The sequence below is a fragment of the Bubalus bubalis genome, chromosome 11, assembly GCF_019923935.1.
Source record: "Bubalus bubalis isolate 160015118507 breed Murrah chromosome 11, NDDB_SH_1, whole genome shotgun sequence".
Lineage (NCBI taxonomy): Eukaryota > Metazoa > Chordata > Mammalia > Artiodactyla > Bovidae > Bubalus > Bubalus bubalis.
The window spans coordinates 23,692,750-23,714,071 of NC_059167.1; the positions used below are offsets into that span (position 1 = coordinate 23,692,750).

The 21,322-nt window shown below is 44.9% G+C and overlaps 1 protein-coding gene across 3 annotated transcripts in view; it reads left to right on the plus strand.

Annotated features, from left to right (window-relative positions):
- ZFYVE26 (zinc finger FYVE-type containing 26) overlaps nucleotides 1-21,322 on the plus strand; it is a 70,577-nt gene that overhangs the window by 31,754 nt on the left and 17,501 nt on the right. For all 3 annotated transcript variants that reach the window (XM_006056168.4, XM_006056169.4, XM_044924811.2), the window contains 10 exons: nucleotides 3,893-3,997; nucleotides 5,671-5,793; nucleotides 6,181-6,357; nucleotides 11,032-11,278; nucleotides 12,011-12,109; nucleotides 14,495-14,658; nucleotides 15,689-15,825; nucleotides 18,030-18,061; nucleotides 18,822-18,958; nucleotides 20,022-20,242. In XM_006056168.4, the coding sequence (XP_006056230.3) occupies nucleotides 3,893-3,997; nucleotides 5,671-5,793; nucleotides 6,181-6,357; nucleotides 11,032-11,278; nucleotides 12,011-12,109; nucleotides 14,495-14,658; nucleotides 15,689-15,825; nucleotides 18,030-18,061; nucleotides 18,822-18,958; nucleotides 20,022-20,242 (1,442 nt within the window). The remainder of the gene's footprint in view (nucleotides 1-3,892; nucleotides 3,998-5,670; nucleotides 5,794-6,180; nucleotides 6,358-11,031; nucleotides 11,279-12,010; nucleotides 12,110-14,494; nucleotides 14,659-15,688; nucleotides 15,826-18,029; nucleotides 18,062-18,821; nucleotides 18,959-20,021; nucleotides 20,243-21,322) is intronic.

Here is a 21,322-nt window from a genome sequence, read left to right on the forward strand (position 1 = left end):
AAAATCTAGGCCTGGCTATTTCTCTGTATCTAGCTTCTGTTCTTAGGTGAATATCGATAGGGTCTCTTATCTGGTTCCCATTTTATTGACTCCTATGATTTTAAATACATATGTGTCAGATGAGGATTAAAAATCATAACAAGATTAACACTGCAATGATGCTCTACAGTCTAAAAAGCATCTTTTTTATGTGTAGGCATACCTTTCTTTTTTTTGATGCACTTTGCTCTTTTGCATTTTGCAGATACTACGTTTTTTACAAATTGAAGGTCTGTGGCAACCCTGTGTTGAGTGTCTCTTGGCACCATTTGTCCAATAGCATTTACTCTTCATGTCTCTGTGTCACATTTTGAGAATTCTCACCGTATTTCACACTTTTTCGTCATTATTATATTTGTTATGGTGATCTGTGATCACTGAACTCTGATGTTGCTGTCACAAAAAGATTACACCTGGATGAAGGCTCAGATGCTAAAAAATAGCATTTCTTAGAAATAAAATATTTAATTAAGGCATGTGCATTTTTCAGACAATGTACAATTTATAGACTATAGTATAGTGTAAACATAACTTTATTTGTACTGGGAAGCCAAACAATTCGTGTGACTCACTTTATTATTACATTCATTTTGTCGTCGTCTAGAATTGAACCCACAGTATCCCCAAGGAATACCTGTATATTTGAGCTTTGTGTACATTTTATGGATATGGTGTCTTTGTTGGTGGTGGTCAAGAGTTTTTATAGAATTTAATCTCTGTCTTCTTTAAAGATTATTTTAAACTTCAGTTAAATTTCGGTGTTGCTGTTGTTCAGTCACCTAGTTGTGTCTGACTCTGTGTGACCCCATGGACTACAACACACCGGGCTCCCCTGTCCTTTAGGGAAATTTGCTCAAATTCATGTCCATTGACTCAGTGATGCTATCTAACCATTTCACCCTCTGCCACCCCCTTCTATTTTTTGCCTTCGGTCTTTCACGGCATCAGGGTCTTTTTCAATGAGTCGGCTCTTCACATCAGGTGGACAAAGTGTTGGAGCTTCAGCATCAGTCCTTCCAAGAAATATTCAGGGTTAATTTCCTTTAGGATTTACTGATTTGATCTCCTTGCAGTTCAAGGGACTCTGAGGAGTCTTCTCCAGTACCACAATTCAAAAACATCAATTCGTTGACACTCAGCCTTCTTTATGGTCCCAATTCTCACTTCTGTACCTGACTACTGGAAAAATCATAGCTTTGACTACATGGACCTTTGTCGGCAAAGTGATGTCTCTGCTTTTTAATACACTGTCTAGGTCTGTCATGGCTTTTCTTCCATGGAGCAAGCATCTTTTAATTTCACGGCTGCAGTCACTGTCCATAGTGATTTTAGAGACTAGGAAGATAAACTCTGTCACTGCTTCCACTTTTTTCCCTTCTGTTTGCCAGGAAGTGATGGGACTGGATGCTATAATCTTCGTTTTTTGAATTTTGAGTTTTAAGTCAGCTTTTTCACTCTGCTCTTTCATCTTCATCAAGAGGCTTTTTAGTTCCTTTTCACTTTCTGTCATTTAGAGTGGTATCATCTGCATATCTGAGGTTGTTGATATTTCTCCCAGCAATCTTGATTCTAACTTGTGATTCATCCAGCTCAGCATTTTACATGATATACTCTGCTATACCTTGTCATACTCCTTTTCCAATTTTGAACCAGTTTGTTCATATTGTTTCATGTCCAATTCTAACCGTTGCTTCTTGACCCACATATAAGTTTCTTAGGAGACAGGTAAGGTGGTTTGGTATTCCCATCTCTTTAAGAATTTTGCCTTCTTTCACTTCTTTTTCTTGGGGATGGTTTTGGCCACCATCTCCTGTACAATGTTACAAACCTCTGTACATAGTTCTTTAGGTACTCTGTCTAAGAGATCTAATCCCTTGAATCTATTTGTCACCTCCACTATATAATCATAAGGGATTTTATTTAGGTCATACCTGAATGACCTAGTGGTTTTCCCTACTTTCTTCAATTTAAGCCTAAATTTTGCAATAAGGAGCTCATGATCTGAGCCACAGTCAGCTCCCAGTCTTGATTTGCTGACTGTATAGAGTTTCTCCATCTTCAGCTGCCAAGAACATAATCTGATTTTGGTATGACCATTTGGTGATGTCCATGTGTAGAGTCATCTCTTGGGTTGTTGGGAAATGGTGTTTACTAAGACTTTGGCCACCTCATGCGAAGAGTTGACTCATTCGAAAAGACTCTGATGCTGGGAGGGATTGGGGGCAAGAGGAGAAGGGGACGACAGAGAATGAGATGGCTGGATGGCATCACTGACTCGATGGACATGAGTCTCAGTGAACTCTGGGAGTTGGTGATGGACAGGGAGGCCTGGTGTGCTGCGATTCATGGGGTCGCAAAGAGTCAGACATGACTGAGCGACTGATCTGATCTGATCTGAAGACCAGTGTGTTCTCTTGGCAAAGCTCTGTTAGCCTTTGTCCAGGTTCATTTTGTACTCCAAGGCCCAACTTGCCTGTTCCTCCAGGTATCTCTTGCCTTCCCACTTTTGCATTCCAATCCACTATGATGAAAAGGACACCTTTTTTTGGTGTTAGCTGTAGAAGGTCTTATAGAGCCGGTCAACTTCAGCTTCTTTGGTGTTAGTGGTTGGGGCTTAGACTTGGATTACTATGATATTGAGTGGTTTACCTTGGAAACAAACTGAGATCATTCTGTCATTTTTGAAACTGCACCCAAGTACTGCATTTTGGATTCTTTTGTTGACTATGAGGGCTACTCCATTTCTTATAAGAAATTGTTGCCCACAGTAGTAGATATAATGGTCATCTGAATTAAATTCACCCATTCCCGTCCATTTTAGTTGGCTGATTCCTAAGATGTCAGTGTTCACTCATGTCATCTCCTGCTTGATCATGTCCAATTTACCTTGCTTTAGGACCTAACATTTCAGGTTCCTGTGCAGTATTGCTGTATACAGCATTGCACTTTACTTTCATTCCCAGACACATCCACAATTGAGCGTCATTTCCACTTTGGCCTAGCCACTTCATTCTTTCTGAATCTATTAGTAATTGCCCTCTACTCTTCCCTTGTAGCGTATTGTATACCTTCTGATCTGGGAGACTCATTTTCTAGTGTCATATCTTTTTGCCTTTTCATACTGTTCATGGGGTTCTCAAGGCAAAAATTTCCTCGAGGTTTGCCATTTCCTCCTTCAGTGGATCATGTTTTATGAGAACTCTTCACTATAACAATAGCTATTTTGAAAGGGATAACTGAAAGTGACAATTTCACTTTCAGTTCAACCTTTCAAGTGAAAGGTTCTTTGATGTATGTGTTATATTCAAGATCAAGAGGCTTAGAGAGGTAGATTTACGTGATACCGCTACATAACAAGTATACATATATGCTAATCTTTCCAAGTGTACTGTTAACCAGAGTCCAGAGCCCTACCAGGGAAAGTGAAAATGGCAAGTGAAAAAGATTTTCTTTCCACTCTTCCTCAGCAATTTTCATGCTGAGCTAAAATGCTACCTGAAGGGTGATCCCACAGAGCATTCAAGCCAGAAGAATAACCTGGATAGAGTTTTGAGATGAAGGAGCAAGGGACAAGTGACCCCAGAAGACTGAACAAGCTGCAAAGGACAGAAGCCTCTGAGAACTGTCCTACAACTGGGGCCTCCCCACTCCAAATCTTGGCTCCCTGGTTATACTTGCCAGATCGGTTCACTCATCTCTCCAAACACTCTGTCCCATTGGTTCTCATTCCCTCTCTCTCCTGGCAAGTTTGGTACAGAGACCTGGGGATGGCCCATCCCTGGAAACTCCAAGGACTTGTTCCTGGACAGAGAAACTACAGTGTGGTTTGATAGCTTTTCTTGTCTTTCCTTAGATTCTAGGTTTGCAGTCTACCCCGGTGTGGTGTGACTGGCAGGCCCTGAGGAACTGTTGTGCTAAGGACCCATCGACTGTCATGAACCTGATTCTGGAAGCCAAGGTACCATTTTCCTGGGTACTATTCTCCTTCCTCCTCTTTGTAGATTTGCCCCTCCTTAGCCAGTTAGGTAGACTCCTTTCCATATGTCAAGGTTCACATTTTTTTCTATAATTACATAACACTCTTTTTTCTCTTTTTTATGCATGTGAAACTTACCAACATTCAGAGAAGTGTAAAGAATAAGACAGTTAACGCTTTTGAACTAACACCCTTGTTTTCATACATGAAATTTCCTACACTGTCCACAGTAGGTACAAAATACATACCCAATGTGGAACTGCTGCACGAGCATCCTCACCTTTACTAAGATGTTACCACATTGTTCTGGCCCTGTTAGGCTCCCACTCACAGTCCCTATTGCTGCATCTTCTTGGCAATTTTGGCATTGTCCAGCTTTTTACTTTCTGCCAATAAGACGGTATCTCGTCATTGTTTTAATTTACGTTGTCATGATTACTAATGACCTCAACTACCTTTCCATGTGTTTGTTGGACATTGAATGCTGAGTAAATTTTTTCTTTACCCTTTAAGAAGCTGATCTGTATCATAGATCAAAATGTAGATGTGTTTATTCAGGTGCTGACTCATCCAGGAAACCTTTATTGACCACTGTGCTAGATAGTGGTGAAGCAAAGGTCATTCAGCTTAGCCTTTGCCTTTGCCTTTGCGCAACTCATTCTTTTGGGAAGGGGGTGGGTAGGGCGAGGGTGGGGGGCAATGTGAGACATATCCCTAGGTGATTGTGATATACCAAGTGACAGAAGCAAGCCCAGACTGTGGTGGTGGCACAGGCAGGGCATCTAATGCAGCCTGAGAGACAAGGGAACATCCTGAAGAAGGTGGCCCCAGGCAGAGTTGCGGGGAGAGCCTTCCACATGCCACCATAGAACACTCAGCCGTAGCTCTGAGAATTCCACCGTCTGAAACTTTAATCCAGAGTTCACAAATTGGGGGTGGGGATGCAGGGAGTAGCAAGGGTTGATATCAATGGAATCCAACACCAACGTGTTTATTTGGCCTGTGCAATAGTGGTCTGCAAAATTTTTAGCTTTTCATATTGATTTCATTGCCAGCATTGGAAAATAGGGAGATTTTTCAATTAAAAAAAAAAATGTTTTTGTAATTTATTTTTTCTGGCCATGCCACAAAGCATGTGAGAGATAGCTTAGTTCCCTGATGAGGAATTGAACCCATGTCCCCTGCAGTGAAAGTGTGGAGTCTTAACCACTGGACCACCAAGGAAGCCCTAAAATTTTTTTTGAAAATTTCTAAACTCTGGCAGCACGGGGCCTGCACAGTCATATGGCCACAGTCAGAGCTGAGTAGGCTCTGTGTCCTTTGACAGTCCTCTCCGTCTTGCCCACTTCCTTAGTATCTTCCCGTCACCGACACCAAGTGCTTGTGGCTGTATGTCATCTGTTTCTTTTCTATAGTCGAGCTAAGAGGAAAAGGACATCTTTAGCTGCCTACTTGCACCATTTTCAGAACTTACCTTGCCAATTGTAGTCCTTTATGATCCCACTTTAATCCCACAACGAAGTTCCCATCAACACTTCCCAAGCTGTCCTGGGGCTTTGGCAGATTCAGGACTGCTGAGAAAAACCAGGCAAGCATTGAATGAGTGACAAGGCCTGGATTTTAAAGGGGTTGAAGGCATGTGTGTTTCCTTCCAGGAGTATGAGCTATGTGAGGAGTGGGGCTGCCTCTACCCTATTCCAAGAGAACATTTAATCAACCTACATCAGAAGCATCTCCTCCACCTTCTAGAAAGAGGAGATCATGAAAAGGCTCTGCAGGTAAGCCTCCAACTCTTCCCAGTTTTCTTTGGGGAGGGATGCAAAGGTTGGTCGAATCGGATGGCTCTGTTCCTACTGGATCCCATTCAGAGCACTCACAGTCTCACATCTGCTCCTCTATAAGCTGGTTATAGTCACCCTGCCTGTAAGTGCCAACCCTACATTAGGTGCCAGGTGGGCAGCTGGGTCCAAGATCCTGCTGATCTCTGGTCCTGTCAAAATCATCATTTGTGAAGCTAAGGAGTGGTGGGGGAAAAAAAAAGAGTGCAGAAAAAGGGTTAATCCAAAGTGAATAAACCGAAAGGTTCTGTTCTCAAACAAAACAAGGCTGGACTAAGAGTTCTTCTACAGGCCTCACCTTTCTCCTCTACCTTCCTCCTGCAACAGCTTCTACAAAGAATTCCCGACCCCACCATGTGCCTTGAGGTCACAGAGCAGTCCCTCGACCAGCACCCTAGCTTGGCCACTTCTCACTTCTTGGCCAACTACCTCACCACCCACTTCTATGGAGAACTGACCGCTGACCGACACCGTGAAATCCAGGCACTGTACATGGGATCCAAGGTCAGGAGGGGAAGGGGCTGTCGGGAAAGCATGCTGGTCCAGCTCCCACTTGAGAACTTGCTCTTCCAGGCATCTGCCTTCCTTGACCTGTGCTATACAAAGTCTTGACCCTAATAGCCCACCATATCCCTTAGAACTTAGCGTTGCCTACTGCTCTGCCTCCAAAGTGAATTTTACGGCCCTCCTAAGTTCTCTTTATGCTTTGCCTGACATCTGCTATATCAAGGCTTCTAAATTCTGACTATGAATTAGAATCACCTGGACTTTCTAAAAATAGCAGTAGTTGACCCACACCCTAGAGTAATTACAACTGAACTTTTTGGGACAGGACCTGCCTGCTTTCCAGAAGGATTCTGATGTGAGGACTTAAAACTGCTGCTTCAAATCCTTAAAACTACTCTGTGCTAAAGGAAAGGGGTCAATTGTCTATTGAAAGGTTGTTGTTGAATCACGCGAAGACACCAGGATTCTTGGCCCCCAGAGGAGAAGAATTCAATCTGCGGCCAGAGACGAGGCTTGATCGCTCAGAGCTTTTGTGTAATAAAGTTTTATTAAAGTATAAAGGAGATAGAGAAAGCTTCTGACATAGGCATCAGAAGGGGGCAGAAAGAGTACCCGCTTGCTAGTGTTAACAATGAAGTTATATACTCTCCATTGAATCTAAAGAATGTCTGGAGGTTATAAAGACCTCATCAGACCTACTCCCATAATTTACATTTTAAGATAACAGAAGGTTTAATCCAGAGGCTGTCCTTAGGCAAGATACATTATTGTTATATAATCCTAAGGAATGTGGGGAAAGAAAAAAAGTTTGTCCTTTCTTCCTCCTTGAGAATTCCAGACCCCTCTCTCCTTGGGAACCCCTAGACTCCTTATCAACCTGCCTAGGAACTGACTCCCCCATTCCCCCCTTTTCTTTTAGGAGAATTATGTTGCCTAGGGAAAAGGGGCAACGTTCTCGTTCCATAACTGCTTCCGAGCTGACAAGGGGGGTTGTCCCTAAATTGGTGAGGCAACATATTCTCCTAATCCTCATATTGAGGATATCTGATCCAGGGGCCCCAAATAGTAGCTGGAGGAAGTTGCAACAGTAGCAGGAATTTGAGCAATCATTTGTAACTTAAAAGCTTTCATGCCGCTAGAAACAAATCCAGTTATACAATTACAGATGCAGGCAACATAGTCATTAAAACAAGTTAAAATCGAAATTAAAAGTCACAGTATGTCCATAGTTAAAGTACAAAGTGTTGTACCAGTCCATTTTAGGGTTGGTAAATGTCATCAGATGAAGAAGAGGCATCGCATGTGATTGTTGTCGAAGGTATTCACAGACTTGGAGAAAGTCTTTTACTTCAAGTGGGGATGTCCACCACGGGAAGCCTTCCACTGATGAAGAGGGGAGCGCTCCGCAGACCCAGCAGTTAGACCAATTGTGGAATGCAGCATAGGAGTGAGCCCAGGACAGGAAGACATTGTCTTGAGGATCCAACGGCAGACTCAGGATATTTGGAGTCAGCAGAAGTAGACTCACATAGATTATCAGGCCCATCCGCTGCCCTTTGCTTAACTGTAGAGCTCGGGTCAGGGCCACAAGCTCCGCTAACTGAGCACTGGTTCCCTGGGGGAGAGATTTTGCTTCCAAAACCTGTTCAGCAGTCACCATGGCGTAACCTGCTTTACGCTTTCCATCCCAAACAAAAGAATTGCCATCTGTAAATATTTCCATGTCAGGATTGTCTAATGGGGTATCCTTTAGATCCTCCCGAGCTGCATAGTTTAAAGTTAGGAATTGAGAACAATCGTGATCAGGTGTTTCATTTTCCTTCTCAGGAAGGAAAGTGGCAGGATTTAAATTTCCACAAACTAAGCTTAGTTACTGGTCCTTCTAACAACAATGACTGATACTTAAAAAGCCTACTGTCTGTCATCCAAATATTAACCTTAGAATTTAAGATTCCACTCACATCATGAGAAGTCAGTACAGTAAGGTTTCGTCCATTAATTATTTTTAAAGCTTCAGGTGCTAATAAAGCCGCTGCCCCAATTACTCTTAGGCAGTGGGGCCACCCACGTGAAACTACATCTAATTCTCTGCCTAGATAAGCAATAGGTTGCTGGTGAGGCCCTCAGGGTTGTGTCAAATCTCCCAGTGCCACACCTTTTCTTTCAGTGACAAACAAATTCTGACCCTGTGGGGAAGCTCAGAGCTGGAGCTTGCAGGAGAGCAGCCTGAAGAACCTTAAAAGCCTTTTGAGTTTCTGGAGACCAAACCAGTTTGTCGGTTTGGGCCTGCTGAGTTTCAGCTATAAGTTTATATAAAGGCCGGGCAAGTTCCTTGTAACCCGGAATCCAAATGTGAAAGTAACCTGTGATTCCCAAAAATCCTCTCAATTGTCTTAAAGTCATAGGTAGGGGATGATTTAGTATAGGTTTAATTCTCTCAGGGCCTATGGCCCTAGTCCCTTCTGATATGATTAGGCCCAGATATCTAACCGATTGTTGACAAAGCTGAGCCTTTTCTCTTGATGCCTTGTAACCACAGCCTGCCAGAAAGTTTAAGAAATCTTCTGAGGCTCGTGAACAAGCTTCCTCTGTCTCAGCACGGAGCAAAATATCATCTACGTATTGTAACACCACTGCTTCAGAGCGATTAAAGTTTTGTAGATCCCGTGACAAACTTTGTCCAAATAAGTGAGGATTGTCACGAAATCCCTGGGGCAAAACCGTCCAGGTTAACTGAGAAGCTGGCTGTGTAGGGTCTTCAAAGGCAAATAGAAATTAACTTTCTTCCACCAAAGGCACTGAATAAAAGGCATCCTTTAAATCAATTACTGAGAAATATTTGGCCCGTTCAGGAATTTCAGACAATAGAGTATAAGGATTAGGCACCACAGGGTGTAAAGGAACTACAGCCTCATTTATTATTCGTAAATCTTGAACTAGTCTCCATTTACCATTCGATTTCTTTATACCCAAAATAGGAGTGTTGCAAGGACTGTTATAGGGAATTAATAGTCCCTGCTCCTTTAAATTTTTGATGGTGGATTTTAACCCTTCCTTAACCTCAGGTTTCAGTGGATACTGCTTCTTCTGTGGAAATACGTATGGGTCTTTGAGCTTAACAACTACAGGATTAGCATTTTGTGCTCGACCCACAGATTTTCCATCAGCCCATACTCTAGGATTTACATTTTGTTCAACTAAAGGGAGGGAAAGGAAGGGCTCCATATTCATGAAAACAGGGGCATGGACCTGGCTCAGTATATCCCTTCCCAAAAGGGGTGAGGGAGATTCTGGCACGATCAGAAACTTGTGTGAAAACAGCACAGAATCCCAGTTGCAAGATAAAGAATAACTGAAATAATACCTTTTGGCTCGTCCAGACAGTCCCATAAAGGAAGCGGATCGGGAAGAAAGTGGGCCAGGGGCTTCAGTAAGCACAGAATAAATTGCCCCAGTATCTAAAAGGAAATCGACGGATTGGCCCCCCACAATTATTAATACCCGGGGTTCCTCAGGTGTAATTAGGACGGGAGCTTGTGTGGGGACCCCCGGGCACCTTCAGTCCTGATTGTCTTGAGAGTCCGATCCCGGAGACCTACGCCTCCGGGAGCAGTCTCTCTTCCAGTGTGGTCTTTTGCAGACCGGACATGGAGCCGGGGGCGGCTTAGATGCATGAGGGCAATCCCGCTTGAGGTGCCCCTCCTTTCCACAGTAATAGCAAGCCCATCCCTTTTCACCTGGGCCCCTCTGGGCATTTTTCTCAGGCTGTTTAAGGCCTTATCAACCTGCCTAGGAACTGACTCTTTCACTATACAGTGGGATAACAAGTCCTTACCCTTGATGTGTAACCTAGTAGAAGAAATTACAAGCTAATTTCAGTGGAGTAGTGTTTAGGAAAAGATAAGGCCTTCTAACTCTCTGATGATTGTGATTGCCTGTCATACTGTCCCCTGAGTATAGAACACACTGCATGAATAGAACCATGAACATGACCACCAGCCTACTTGCCAAGAGTTCAACCACGTAAAATGATCCTAAAGAGGATACACCTGTTTTTCTTTTTTGGCTGTACTGTGCCTGAGTGGAATCTTTGAAGACTGGCAATGATCAGAGCCAGTGAACATATTTCAAGCCCAGTGATAACAACCCCTAGGAAGAATTTAGAGTCATCATTCATCTGTAGGACCCTGGAGATGCCAGGTTTAGTCCACCTTATATTGCTTATTCTAGCAAAGCCTCAGAAGGACAGAATGGTGACTTTAAGGATCAGGAAGAAGTCAATCATGCCTGGTTGGTCTAGGCTGGGGGTTAGGAGACCAGCACCTGTGAGCCAAATCCAGTCCTCTGCCTGCTTATATAAATCATGTTTTATTGAAACACAAGAATGTACGCTCATTTACCAGTTGAGTAGTTGCCACAAAGACCTTATGGCCTATAAAGTCTGAAATATTTACTATCTGAACCTTTCCAGAGAAAGTTCCCCTCATCTTGATTGCCACCTGGAGGATTTAGCTAGGAGTCCAGCCTTACTTCCTTTCTAAAAGACTCCCAGCCAGCTGGCCAAGAGCCCATTGGTCCCAGATACCCTTCCCACTTCCCCGTGAGAATCTTGACTTTCTTCTGAAGTTCATATCCTGTTTTCTTCACGCTGGGGCTCTCCCCCACTCCTAGGTGCTGCTGACCCTGCCCGAGCAGCACCGGGCCAGCTACGCCCACCTGTCCTCCAGCCCCCTGCTCATGCTGGAGCAGCTGCTCATGAACATGAAGGTGGATTGGGCCGCTGTGGCCGTGCAGACTCTGCGCCAGCTGCTGGCCGGCCAGGAGATCGGCTTCACCACGGACGAGGTGGATGCACTGCTTTCCAGATACGCGGGAAAAGCCCTGGATTTCCCATACCCTCTGCGGGAGAAACGCTCAGGTAACGGCCAGCGTGCTCGGAGGAGTTCTACGTGGAGAAGGAAATACTGTGCTCCATCCTCAGTTTCCATTTCTCCTCTTTTATGATTTTGAGTTGATAGAGAATGAGAGGATACGCTTCAGGAGAGAGAGCTCTTTTGTATAGGAGAGATCTCAGTCTTGGAGGAAGTGGCAGGCTAACCTGAATGAAATGATGGTGGATAACCGCCATGTGCATCATAACATAAAGCTTCAGAAAACAAAACATGCTGAGAGTGGTGTCTGTCTAGCCTTGGTGCAATGGGCTCTTAAGTGCCATCATTTTGATTTGAGGACTATTCCCAGGGTCACATCAGATGTCACTAGTATGTGAGCTGACTCAGTCTCTACTAGAATGAAGAAAATGAAATAAATGAGGGCTAATGTTCCCAGCCAGCTTTTTTTTTTTTTCTTACTCCCTACCCTCCAGGACTATCACTTAAATATCTTCCACTTTCTTCTGGACATCTTTTGATTTATTCTGTAAAATCCTAGTGTCTACATCATTTATCTCACATGCCTAACATAGTTTGTTTATTGAAGCATTTGAGAAGCATGCTTATGACTGTCTTAGACGCCCTTCTCTCATTCTTTGCATACCTGGTAGAATCATGGGGTGACAGTGAAACCAACAGGGCTTTGAACTAAATTCCTAGCAAAACAAGTAAGGTTTGTTTATGGTAGAATGATCTGTCAACATTTTCCTTCCCTGCAGACTCTGTGATTCACCTCCAGGAGATTGTCAGTCACGCCTCAGACCTCGAGACCTTGTCTAGGTCACCATCAGCCGAGTTCTCTTCTGCTACTGCTCCTGGTAAGAATGAGTTCTGAGAGTTACCCATTTTTCAGTTCAATCTTGCCTTACTCTGATTTTCTGATTCTTTTGCTGCTTTTTTCATTTCCAGTCACAACATTCTTACTGGTTTTTTTGATTTGTTCCAGCTTTATATATCCCAGAAAACTCAACATATGAATGATTCTTATTATTTGCAATAGTATATCTATGAAGATTCCACAATGAATTAGCAAATACTGAACCATTGCTCCTAGGGAAAATATGCTTGTATGTATGTGTATGCTTGTACGTATACAGACGTATATATATGTATATATAACATTTCACATACACGATAATCTCAAACTGAAGACAGTTCATCCCAGTAGATTCTATTTTCTTTATTGTACAAAAGAGAAAAAGAGGCTCAGAGTGTTAAAGTGACTTGCCTGAAGTCACCCCATTCACGAGTGCATATTGAGCATTTGGGATTCAAACCCTGTCCAGCCATCCCCAGAAGCGAGCTTCTTGCACTCCCTGCCGCACTGTCCTCTACGGGCTCCATTCTCTGGTCTGCTCTGTATAAGGAAGCAAAACATGACCTTATTCAACCGTAGATGAGAACCTGCATAATAACAAGCCTGCAACTCCAATTATTCACCACTCTATATGTGTCTACAAAAGCAATGCAAATACCGATTTTGAAGTTAAAAGTAGATTTTAACAAGTAGGCAACTTCACAAATATGGAATCTCCCAATAAGGAGGATCGACTGTTTAGTTGTCATGTTCGTCCTGCAGGGAGTTATTTATGCCTGTCACCCACACCGGGTGCAAGGCCTTTGAAGTCTCCTGCCATTTCTCGGTCACCACTTTTCACCACCCCTCCACTCCAATCTGCTGACTTTTGCCCAATGGGCTGCACTCAGAAGAGGCTCAGCAAGAGATTGTTTTGCCAACAGTCAGGAGAACAGGCTCCTGGGGAGAGGTCAACAATCCCTCTTCTTTTGGGTGCTGCTAAGAGTCACTGTGCTCCCAGTTCTCTTTTTCTGTGACATGCCAACATCATTCTGCTAGGTACCATACCATCCTTCTGCTTAGATACCATAAAGCAAAGTGGCATTTTGTGGCCCAACTTTGAGAAGGAGCCATGCTTCAGGATAATCAGCAGACCTAACAGAAGGGCTCAGGTGTACAGGGATATGAGCAGCTGCACAAATCTGCATAAGGCAGCCTGAGCAGCTTTGGTGTACTTAATTTTTTCTTTATTTTTTATTAGACAAAATTTCCAGTACACAAAAGTAGAGAGAATAGTGTAATGAAGTGTCACGTACCTATTACTCAGTTGCAATATTTATCATCTGAGTTTGACCATTCTTGTTTCATCTGTACCCCTGTCCCTCTACTGGATTATTCTGAAACAGATCCTAGACATCATACCATTTTGTTCATAAATAAAACAGTGTCTATCTCGGGAGTTCCCTGGTGGTCTAATGGTTAGGGTTCAGGGCTTTCATAGCTATGGCTTGGGTTCAATCCCTGGTCAGCGAACTGAGATCCTACAAGCTGCATGTCATGGCCCCCCCCAAAAAAACCCCCAAAAACAGTGTATATCTCTGAAAGGTAAGGACTTACATAAAACAAAACCATAACATCGTTCTCATACCTAAAACCAAATTAATGATTCCTTATTATTATAAACTATCCAGTCCATATTCAGATTTCCCCAGTAATCTCATGAGGAATTTTTTTTAGGATTGGTATTTCTAGAATAAGGATGTAAATAATGTCCACGCATGGCATTTGACTAAACTCTCTCTTAATAAGAATCTCTTTTAATCAATAGGTTTCCGTACCCTCTTTTTCCCTCTATCTCTTTTTTATTTGTGAAGGAAACTGGTTCACTTGTCCCATAGAGCTTCCCACACTCTGGATTTTGTTGACTGTCACCCTGTGGTAATCTGGGTCTCCGTCCCCGATATTTCCAGTACCCTGTAGATAGATCTAGAAGCTTGATTTGATTCAGGCTCAGTGTTTTTTGGCTAGTATATTTGATAGGCGGTCTTGTGCCTTCCGTCAGGAAATGCACAATGCTCTTTTTTTCTTTAAATCATCAAGTTCAGAAACATGACATATTTATTTATTGGGCTGTGCTAGGTCTTAGTTGTGGCATGTGGCATCCAGTCCCCTGACCAAGAACTGGACCCAGGCCCCCTGCATTGGGAGCCAAGAGTCTTAGCCACTGGCCCACCAGGGAAGTCCCACACAATGCTCTTTTGGCAATCAGCCATCGATGATCATTAATTGGAGCTGTGGTATCAGGAGGCTTTGTAAAATGGTACAATTCTAATTGCCTCCTTGGTTTGTCATTTATCAGCTTGACTGTTAATCACCTTTTACTCTGACTTCTGGCTCTGACTCCTAGGTGTCTCCACTGTACATTCCCCAAGTCTGAGGGAGAGGAACTTCCCCCCGAGTCAGTTGCCACTGGAGTTTGTGCCCCCAGCCACACCCCCTGCCAGGCACCAGTGGGTCCCAGATGAGAGTGAGAGCGTCTGCATGGTCTGCCGCAGGGAGCACTTCACCATGGTAAGTCTTATCTGTCTCCAGCTTCACCTGCAGGAGAAATGAAAGTTCTCGTTCATGAGCCTGAATTTATAGTCACCTCCTGTCCCCAAGAGAGAGGGTATGTTCAGAAGGTCTAAGGCACTGAGTTTATCTTTGACCTGACCAGGATGTATTTTCTGAGTTCAGATAGAGGGTAGACCGCCCCCCACTCTTGAGTAGCCTTAAATTCTAAATCTCTGCCTTTCTTATGAAATAAATGATAAGAGGCAGAGGTATTGCAGAAGGAGTGACCAAACATCAGGACATCTTGTTTCCAGCTCTTGTGTCTTTTGCAATAAGACAGGTGACCTGGTAATGGTTTTCTGTGCTGGAGCCAGAGGACTTCAGTTCTCATCCCAGCCCTACCTCTTACTTGCAATGTGACTATTAATCTTTTCATCTCAGATGCTCACTTGTAAACTGGGGGTGATGATTATTACTTGGTTCATAAACACTATAGTAACACGTTACCACACTGAGCACAGTACCTGCCTGGCATAATAGCTCAGCACGTGGGAAAATGACAATGGTGTAGTTTCTCTGGGTTTGTTTCCTCCTCTTCTATAAAAAAGGTGTAAAATGTCTATCAACCTCTTATGATGAAATAAGGCAGTATTTGTAAAACACTTGAAAAAAGGACACTTTTTCATCATCATCAATACCTTGTAGAACTGTGTTCCTCATTGGCTGGGAAAGTCACTTCTTCCCCACTGCTTTTTATTCCGTCTTCACATGTTTCCTCCACAGACAGGTAGGGTTTGTCAGAAGCTCTTGCAAAACTGTCCATGACTTGGGCATGTTTGCCCATCAACCGAAAGAGATTTTTAAACGTCAGTTTTGTGAAGGCAAGGATTAGTGTGTTCTTTCTCAACAGAGGCCCAAGCACCTGATAGTCTTAGCAAGTCACAGGTGGCTCATTCCAAGGATAAATGGATTGACAGGTTGCTCACAGGTCCGGCCATCTCACTTTCTCTTCCCTGCTCCTCTTTCTCTTTCCAATGACGCTCCTCAGTTCAACAGGCGTCATCACTGTCGCCGCTGTGGCCGGCTGGTGTGCAGTTCCTGCTCCACCAAGAAAATGGTGGTGGAAGGCTGCCGAGAGAACCCCGCCCGCGTGTGTGACCAGTGCTACAGCTACTTCAACCAAGAGTGAGTGTCCTGCGGCGGGGCCACTGCGGCTGGTGACCAGCGCCCCCTCCCCCGGGGTCCTGACACACCTACAAGTCTCATGAGGGAGAGCATCTCAAATCTGAGCAGTTACAGAAGGTTTTCTTTCCACATTCACACTGAAATGCCATTCAGCCTGCAGTGTAATGGTCGACCTTGGTCAGAGAGACATCAGAGAGAGGACGTAGGGGTGCGTAGAAGCAGAGAGCAAGCGCGTGCGTGATGTTCTGAGATCAGGGCCCTGGGTTCTTTGGCCTATCCCCTAACTGAGGCCACTGATGTTTGCTTGCCAACACCCTCACCTCTTTTCCAGCCACTCTTGCTTCAGTCGGTCTCAGCTGGACTCAAAACGACACGCTCACCTACTGAATGTTGGGGCCTCCCTTACATCAGCTCTCGTCGACCTTATCATTCTGGCTTGTTATCCATGACTCAGAGTCCCCACACACTTTCCTACACACAGTTCACCCGGGGACAAATCTCAGAAACTGCTCACGCCACTGGCAAAACAGGTCAAGGGATTTTTGCCGGCTCAGTGTCGCTCAGTTTTTTCCACTACTTCTGGCGGCAAAAGAGGGTAAAACTAACTGCGTGTGGGCATATGAGCCAAAGCAGCTATCCAAAAGCCAAATTACTTAGACTTCTTTGTGTTTTATGAACAGACTTAAATTGATCTCAAATGCATGTTTGTGTTTCTTTTAACATGAACTTTTTTATCATTGTTTATCATGGTGTTTACTGACCTGATAGAAAGGAAGATGTGCCTTGCTTATACCACAGTTTCTGTGACCCTGGCATACCACTGTCTCCCTCCTAGTGGGGGTCAGGGAAATTACCCATTTATCTTTCTGCTGAGATTTGAAATGAGCAGTCAATAAGGATTCTTTCACTCAGCAATCACTCAGCAGTAATCACTTTTCCCTTGAGGAGTTCCTATTTTGGTGGGAAGATAGCCAAAACACAGACCACAAAGCCCTTTGGTAAGTGCGGTATGGAGACACATCCAGCTTAGCTCAGTGATCAGGAGGGTTTCCTAGGGGTGTGGCACTTGGCCTAAGCCTCCCTAGAGGATGAAAAGTTGGTGATAAAATAAGTCAAAACAGAGTGTGTCCAAAAGTGGGAGTAACAGCTGCAAAGTCAGGGATAGGAGAAAATGTGGGTCCTTTGAAAAGTGTAAATAGGTAGGTCATGGGCTAGGGTTCTAGACTCAGGGGCTGGCAGCTGAGCTTGGGAGGACCTAGGGAATGGCACAATGGCTTGGAGCTTGCTCTTTGGCAGCATGGGCTGGGATTGGTTGATCAGAAGGCTCCTCATGCAGGTGATAGCCTTGGGCTCTGGCCTGTGACATTGGGATCTAGTGGTTAATGGCACCAATTGAACTTGATCAAAGCCTATGACAGTGTGAATAGGACTTTTATGGGTTGAGCAGAGGTCATGGGTGGTAGGAGATGGTCTCCAGAGGCAGCCAGACCATGGGGAGCTTTGTCTGCTGCTGCTAAGTCACTTCAGTCATGTCCGACTCTGTGCGACCCCAGAGATGACAGCCCACCAGGCTCCCCCGTCCCTGGGATTCTCCAGGCAAGAACACTGGAGTGGGTTGCCATTTCCTTCTCCAATGAAAGTGAAAAATGAAAGTGAAGTCGCTCAGTCGTGTCCGACTCTTAGCAACCCCATGGACTGCAGACTACCAGGCTCCTCCGTCCATGGGATTTTCCAGGCAAGAGTGCTGGAGTGCGGTGCCATTGCCTTCTCCATGAGCTTTGTCTGCTAACCTGCAAATGTGGAATATTTGTACCCCGAGGAGCTATTAAAGAATTTGAAGCAGAAGCATAGCATAATGCATTTTTTGAAAGCTTGCTATACCTACAAAGTAGAGAATAGATTGGCAGAATCAAGGAGACCAGTTGAGAAGCTACTGCAGAGGCAATAGCATTGAGTGATGAGGGCTGTCTCTGAGACAGGGATGAGGAGAGAGATGAGGATATTTAAAGAGGTATTCAGGAGATGGAATGGACAAGAAATGATAAGTGGTTGGCTGTGACAGGTGAGAGAGAGAGAAGAGTTTTGGATGATTCCCGGATAATCTCAGTGCAGTAATAGTAAATGTCAGTGCTGTATACCAAGCTCAAGGAGGAGGAGGAATTCAGTTTTCACAGGCATTTCGCCTTTTCTTTCTCTGTTTCCAGTGTACCAGAGGAGAATCCAGGACAAGCAGAAGGTAAGGCTAACTCACATGCCCTGTGACTTCTTTTTTTTGACCATGCTGCCAGGTTTGCAAAAGCTTAGTTTCCCAACCAGGAGTTGAACCTGAGCCCTTGGAGGCGAAAGCACAGAGTCCTAACCACTGGACCGCCAGGGAGCTCCCTCCTTGTGACCTTTCCTTTCTGTGCTCAAGTTAGCCATTCCTTCAGCATACCTGCTGCAACTGACACCCTCAGTGGCAACTCAGTCCAGTAGGCTGACCAAAGAAAATTCTTGGCATTTCTATCAGGCTTCATATTAACTTATCACACTGGCCCATTAGCTTCCAGCATCGAGAATGCCAGTAGCCAAAGAATTGGGTCCTGAACTTTTAGTAGCTTATTTTTCTTGTTTCCCCCTAGGTTCCCCTTGACCACCATCCTGCCTCCCAACGCTCCCTCCCTCCCCTTAGCAGTCACTGTTGGTAGTTTGGGCAGGTTGGTTTAGAGCAGCCAGTGGCTCAGCCGTCCACTGGGGAAGCATGTACCTTTCAGGGCTTCTCACATGAAGCAACAGGGTTGTGTGGCAAATATTGCAACACTCATCCCGGGTCTGTGCCTGGGGAAGAAAATTTGAGGTTCCCAAGGTGATCTCCTGAAGGAAATACGAGGGACCAAAAGGAAAGAAAGAGCCCTAAGATAGCAGGCAGGGATCTGCCAACAGCTCACGCTGCCCACTGGCTGGACTAACTGGGCTGCTGCCAATGAATGACACATGGATGGTATTTGTCTTCTCAGCCCCAGACAGCTCCAAGAGTGAAAGCCCTCCATATTCAGCTGTGGTGAGAGTCCCCAAAGCAGCAGAGGTGGAATGGATTTTGGATCTGAACGAGGAGGAAAATGAGCTGGTGCGGAGTGAATTTTACTATGAGCAGGTAATAGCGATAAAATGGATAGTCATTTGAGTTTCTTTATAATGTGTAGTCTGGAGAAGGAAATAGTAGCCCACTCCAGTATTCTTGCCTGGAGAATCCCCATGGACAGACAAGACTGGCGGGCTACAGTCCATGGGGTCGCCAAGAGTCAGACACGACTGCTCAGCTGAAAACACACACACATGATGTGTAGTCACAGCAGGAAATGCAGAGTTGGGCAAACACAGGCTGGTCTTCACTTGCTCACAGTGTAATCACATGGGAGCTAAGGCAGGGAAACCAGTTAAAAGCACAAAATGAGGGACAGCTTGAGAAATACACAGGAGAAAATCAGGAAAGCCTTCGTGGCATTTAAGATGAGCTTTGGAAGTGAGGTAGGAGTTTGACAAGCAGAAGTTTGGGTGTCATGAGGGGAGTGAGGATAGGGTAAGGATAAAGAGTTCCAAACTAGAACATCCAAGCAAAGACACGGTGTCCAAAATAGTTGGGGAGTTAGAAGTGGTTTAATTTGGAGGAAACATGGGGTGTTAATAGAGGTAAGGTTGAAATGGGCTACGTATGTGTAGGGCCTTACACTCTGCAGTGAGATATATGTACTTGGTAGACATGAAGGGCCATGGAATGTGCTTTAAGAATATTAATTTTAGCAGCACTGTGTCCAGTGGCTTGAAGCAGAGACCTCTCCAGGTAGCTAAACAAGCAAGTCAACTATTGTCCAAACCAGCATCAAAGAGTACCTGAACTCCTAGTAAACTGGGAAAGAAGGGCCCCTCCGGACATTCCCAAGCAGTATGTGACACGTGGACACAGCTGCCTTCTTCCCAGTCAGGTGACAAAACCTAGCAGCCAGAGTATGACTTAGAACTTCGAAATAGGTTTAGTTCCACTTCTGCTTTTGCTAACTGTGTTAGTTCCACTTCTGCTCTGTGGGAGTTTGGTTTCTTCCACCTGAGCTTTTCAAGCTTCCTGAAATGGGTAGAGTTCCTGCCTCCCCAGCTACCTTTGAAGACTGACCTGGCCCCTGAACTCACGGTGTGCCTCTCTCCTCTTCTGCTCGGGCCAGGCCCCCAGCGCCTCCCTGTGCATTGCCATCCTGAATCTGCACGAGGACAGCGTGGCCTGTGGCCACCAGCTGATCGAGCACTGCTGCAGGCTGTCCCAGGGGCTCACCAACCCCGAGGTGGATGCAGGGCTGCTCACGGACATCATGAAGCAGCTGCTCTTCAGCGCCAAGATGATGTTCGTCAAGGCAGGCCAGAGCCAGGACCTGGCGCTTTGTGACAGGTAAGCGGAAGTGAGTCCCTCTTCTTTTACCTGGTGATCATGAGATGCGAGTTTGATCCCTGGGTCGAACTCCCCCTGGAGAAGGAAGTGGCAGCCCACTCCAGTATTCTGGCCTGGCAGGCTGTAGTCCATGGGATCGCCAACTTAGCGACTAAACAACATGTTTATCCAGCTTCTTTTTCTGATCCCACTGTGAGTTTTCACCTCCCCATCCTCTGACAAGACATGCTGAACTGTTTGCATCCCGTCTGACGTTGGCAAAATGCCATCACCAGACCACAAGCTGTCCTCCTCACCCTCCCGCGACAGTTCTTCCCTTTCCCTGAGGGGTCCTCAAGGAAGGTTCTCTAGCTATACCCGGTCTGAAAGAAAGACTGGCTAATTTGTAATTAAAATTAATTTAGGGGAACATCTTTAGTCCCTGGGGAACTTTCTGGCTTTTAAAGAAAATGTGTTCTGGGACTTCCCTGGCTGTACAGTGGTTAAGAATCCAATCTTCCACCACAGAGGGTGCAGGTTTGATTCCTGCTTGGAGAACTAAGATCCTGCATGCTGCTCAGTGCAACCAAAAATTAAAAAAAAAAAAAAAAAAAAAGACAAGGAAAATGTATCCTTAGCCTTAACCAAAACTCTACCTAGTCTTGATCAAATTGAGAGTGTGGCCTCAGGGAGCTGTGGATGACAGATCTTTGAAGCACACTGTGGACTGGTCTGTCCCTGCATCCCAGGGAGAAACATGAGTCATAAAATAGAAGTCTCTGTGGAAAGGGGAGGATTCTGCCCCAGGCCCCTACACAACCTGCTCTGCCTCCGTTAACCTGACATTGAAAACTCTCAATTCCCAGCTTACCCACCCAAATGTGTGACTCATGTTGTGTGTTCCCAGCACTCAGTCCTACCCAGATTTCAGAGCAGAGAGCTTAATTTTCTTTGACGTGTCAGTGCTTCAGGCACTTGCCCAGAGTACCGGCCTGCACACTCTCCAGATCACAGAGAGTGCAGTGACGCTCAGCTTCACCACTTCCTAGAGCTCTGTAACTTTAGATGACTCTGGGCCCCAGTTTCCTCCTCTGGAAAATG